Raw genomic sequence first — 4,173 nt, 5'->3', positions numbered from 1 at the left:
GTACTGTGCTATGAAACACAAAATAATCGCAATACAGACAAAAAGATAGAAAATGGAAAATGGTATAGATCCAAAAACATGTCGCCAGTATCAAGCAATATTTCAACATAACATGCCCATCGATTAAAAGCGTCTATAAACTATGTCATTAACTACAAAATATTCAAAATAAAATTCTGTTTCCCATATATATATTGAAACGAGATCAAATTGACTTCTACTTACTCGCTTGAAGGGCCGTTGAAGGTGCGAATGATGCAAGTCCTGAATATATTAACTGTAGAAATATAAAAATTAAAACGACAAAAAATACAATATGCATGCGAAGCTCACCTATTATTCAATGTTCGAAAACAAATAATTCATCGGTGACCTTTGAAGTTCAGCAAGGTTAGATTTTATAATAAAGGTGATATCAAGCAGGCTAACGATATCTACTAAGTACTATCAATCTGACTGGTCTTGGTTTGGAGATTATACTTTAAACGTACTTATTTTAGCGCACTCGAAGTTAATGCATTATCCACTTTTAATGCATTGATGAACGAACGCATCCAGAAATATACAAAAGAGAACAATATACAAGAAGAACTTCATATTCATAATTTAATAAAATATGTACGTTAACGGTACTTTATGCTTTCTTATTGGAGTTTGAAGTCATGGTAATATCTTTAAACAGATAAGAAAATGTGAAATCCCAGCAAAACAAAAAAAAAAAAAAAAAAAAGCCTTACATGTTAAAATAAAGGTTTAAGGACTTTTGGTACATGTTGTTTTCAGTTTGTTCTTTCACACAATTCACATCTTTGACGAGGAAAGTAGGTCAACGTAATTCGTACAGAAAATCAAAGTGTACGTGTGAATCAAGCCAAATATCTTTACTTTGAATTTGATTGCTTTTAGGATTTTTCGACTTATTTTAAGGAACCGTATATTATTATGCAAGGAAGGGACCACTTTCGGTTGAGGCCAAAAATTCCTCCAACTTTATGGATCAATTTTCGTTATTAAAAAAAATCATGTACACGATATACCAGCAAATTAACTGATTTTTTAGTTTCCCCAATCGGAACATTGTCTTTTAGAGAATTGTCTTCATCCACCATCCAAAGCATTTGCCTGATTAACAACACTCAATGCCGGGCAGCTACTGACTATAATGCATAGCCCCAGAATTTTGCAGTTTTCAGGAGTCGTTAAAGGGAAATGTTGAATTGAATGGCAGACAGAGGGCTAACAACACTTGATATCAAAAGGTCACAAACACAAAGTTTGAGCCAAGTGAACAATAATATAAGATAAATTTACGTGCGATTGTATTGTACCACATATAAGCGTGTTAATACATAAATAAAAAAGTTGCATAAAAAGGTTAAATTTCAAACCCTTGAAAACCAATCAGGGATTAATGAAGAATTGAAGACATACAAAGGCCATGGCTTACTGTGGAGATGGTGTTGATGATAGTTCCTGTCAGTTTAGCAGCTCGAGAGTTAAACCGGAGTTCAAGGTACTGCAACAGAAATAAATATATTTTTATAGAGTTCAACCATCTGGCTTGGTGATACGACTAGGCTAGTGACAAAGTCCATATGAGCAATCGTTAGATCAGTGCTTGAACAAAAAGCTATATTCCTGTTTTTGATTCAAATGAAGGATCTTAGGAATAGACTGCTTCATGGAATTTGAACATTTAGTTTCAACTTAGCATTCACATTTCCTATAAATGACATCAAAAAACAGTTCCATGCTTGAGGCCTTGTGTAGGCTTGCCAGAATGAGAACGTAAGCATGTAATAAAATGGTACAGTATACTTAAAATATAAACTTTATTTATTGAACAACAATTATGAAACAAGTTATTTCAACTTATATTAATCATTCTTGTTGGCCCGGATGTTAGCGCGTGAGGGGGGGGNGTCATAATGTGGGAGGAAACCGGAGTACCCGGAGAAAACACACGTGATCGGGCAGGTGACCCCCCAACCTTTTCACGTCCGATCGGGGAATCGAACCCCGGCCGCCTTGGTGAAAGGCAAGTACGCTATCCACAGTAAATTTGATTTACCTGTCCCCGTATTTCAGTAATACTGCTTGACCCCTTGATCGGGATTTTATACCTGTATATGGAAATACTAGAATATAACATATAACTTTCAAACATATGGGACCCCTGTATTTGCTTTACTTCGACCTCAAACAATATGTGGGCGATTCAATGTATGCATCATTTTCCCTCAGTACAGTAGCTACGGTAGAGAGGCCCGAATGGGGATTACTCTGAATGTTAAATATATAAAAACAGTTATGATTATATTTTACCTCGTACATACTGGTCAACCTTAGTGGATAGAACAGCGGAACGTAAACAACAGATGCCAGCAACACCGCAAGCATCTGTCCAAATGTGTACAAGTAGTACTGGGTCCCCTTGGTGTACATCTCAGCCGGGGCACCTAAAATCAATATGGCGGACTGGAACAAGACAAGGATGGACAGGGCCGTCGGTATCAGACTCATTTTCCTGTTTCCCATCAAGAACTCTCCGGTAGTTCTCTGTCTACCGCCTGCCAGGGCATGGTAAATACCAATTCCAACAGACACCAGAAGTATCACGACGAAAACGATCTAATCGTAAACATCGAAGTTCCGTGCCATAGCTATCTCGTGTCCGACGCTAAATGCTTACGTTGTATAGATGGCCGAGCGTTATCGGTTGTTATGATTGTTCACATTGAACATTGACACTGTACGTATTTTGGAGTGTTTACCTAACAGGAAACATCTTATAAATATACCTTTCCGGATATATATACACTGTACATCCCATCCGACCCATAAAAGGTAATATATTTATCTTAGCGGGCTAAAATTTAAGCGTATTATCACATTTTAACAAATAAGCGCTTTGATGAATTGGCGCAATCATAAAATATGCAAAAGAAAGGCTATCTAAAAAAAATTCACCTGTGAAATCATAATTAAAAGCAATACTTAAAGCGCGAAGGCGCTAAATTTAGGAACACCACTAACATATGTAAATGTACAGTGCCTACTGCTTTCAAGACTGTTGTTGTGGTGTTTCATGAGCAATATTCAAACTCGTCATCTAAAATCAATGAGGTATCATCAGAGAATAAAACGTCATTAATACCTTGACCTTTATCATTGCAATATTACTGGAATATTTTGTTAATAAATATTGTTTCATATTTTTCGTTTATGAAGGCAATTACTCCCCTTCCTGGCACTTTGATATCTTAATTTAACATTATAGCTGTTTATTTCGCTTAATTTGCTTTAGTTTTAAATGTGCATATTCGGACATGATTCCCGTAAATTCTTTCATTGAAATATACCGTTGCAAAATTAACGCTATTCATTTGTTCTTCATTTTTGAAATCTGAATTGTATAGGTCTTTCAAAACATTCGGAGCTATAAAATCTATTAAAACATATGCACGTAGAAGTGATGTTTTTTTCATTCTTAACATATTTTGTTTAAGGTTTAGGATTCCCCCAAACCCTAACGCAAATTGAAAAAAATGGTCACGTATTGAAATTGGAGAAATCTTTACATCAAATATTACTTCTTAAAAATAAATCTATGCATAATCAATTTGTGTGGCATGTTTTTTCTATAATTCTTGTTAGGTCAGAAATCATTTTCATATGCTGTTGAACATAAATCCTGCTGTTGAGTCATAAATGAACGACAAAAAATGTCCACCTAATTTTCTGTCTGCATCCTCAACAAACTTTTCAGATATGCACTTACTTTCTTCTTATTTTTAGCTGTTACTTTACTAATAGGAAGGTTTAAAATCCTGTTTGAAAACGAAATCGTTTGTTGTTTCGTTAAGCCATACTTTTTTTGAATGGCTTGACATCATCAATGTGTTAAATAACGTCTTCTTATGTACTCTGAACGTTAAATAACGTTGATTAAAATACGCTGTCGTGTTAAGATCGTTGATATCCCAGGTATACTTTCCTATCAATAACATCGGTTACGATAAGCCTTAAGGTAAATAATATTCTCTTATGTAAGTCAAATACTCCATATTGCAATACCCCATATTGCATTCAGTGACTCAATGTTCCTTGTATTATGTCAAAGGACATCTGTTAAAAGAGAAAACAAAATCTCAGCTTTGTCAGATTCACGGG

The 4,173-nt window shown here is 35.1% G+C and overlaps 1 protein-coding gene across 1 annotated transcript; it reads right to left on the bottom strand.

The window, feature by feature from the left end:
• Positions 1 to 225: 225 nt before the first annotated feature.
• LOC110447352 (sodium-dependent multivitamin transporter-like) lies at positions 226 to 2,665 on the bottom strand (the record flags this gene model as incomplete). Its single annotated transcript, XM_021492972.1, has 3 exons — positions 2,326 to 2,665; positions 1,448 to 1,516; positions 226 to 277 (listed from the first exon to the last, which is right to left on the bottom strand). Coding segments are annotated over exons 1-3 (334 nt in total), but the record flags the coding sequence as incomplete, so codon positions are not given.
• Positions 2,666 to 4,173: the final 1,508 nt, after the last annotated feature.

Source organism: Mizuhopecten yessoensis, unplaced genomic scaffold (assembly GCF_002113885.1).
Source record: "Mizuhopecten yessoensis strain PY_sf001 unplaced genomic scaffold, ASM211388v2 scaffold3333, whole genome shotgun sequence".
NCBI classification, from domain to species: domain Eukaryota; kingdom Metazoa; phylum Mollusca; class Bivalvia; order Pectinida; family Pectinidae; genus Mizuhopecten; species Mizuhopecten yessoensis.
The sequence above is the reverse complement of the archived record's forward strand: the minus strand, read 5'-3'. Positions and strand labels throughout refer to the sequence as shown.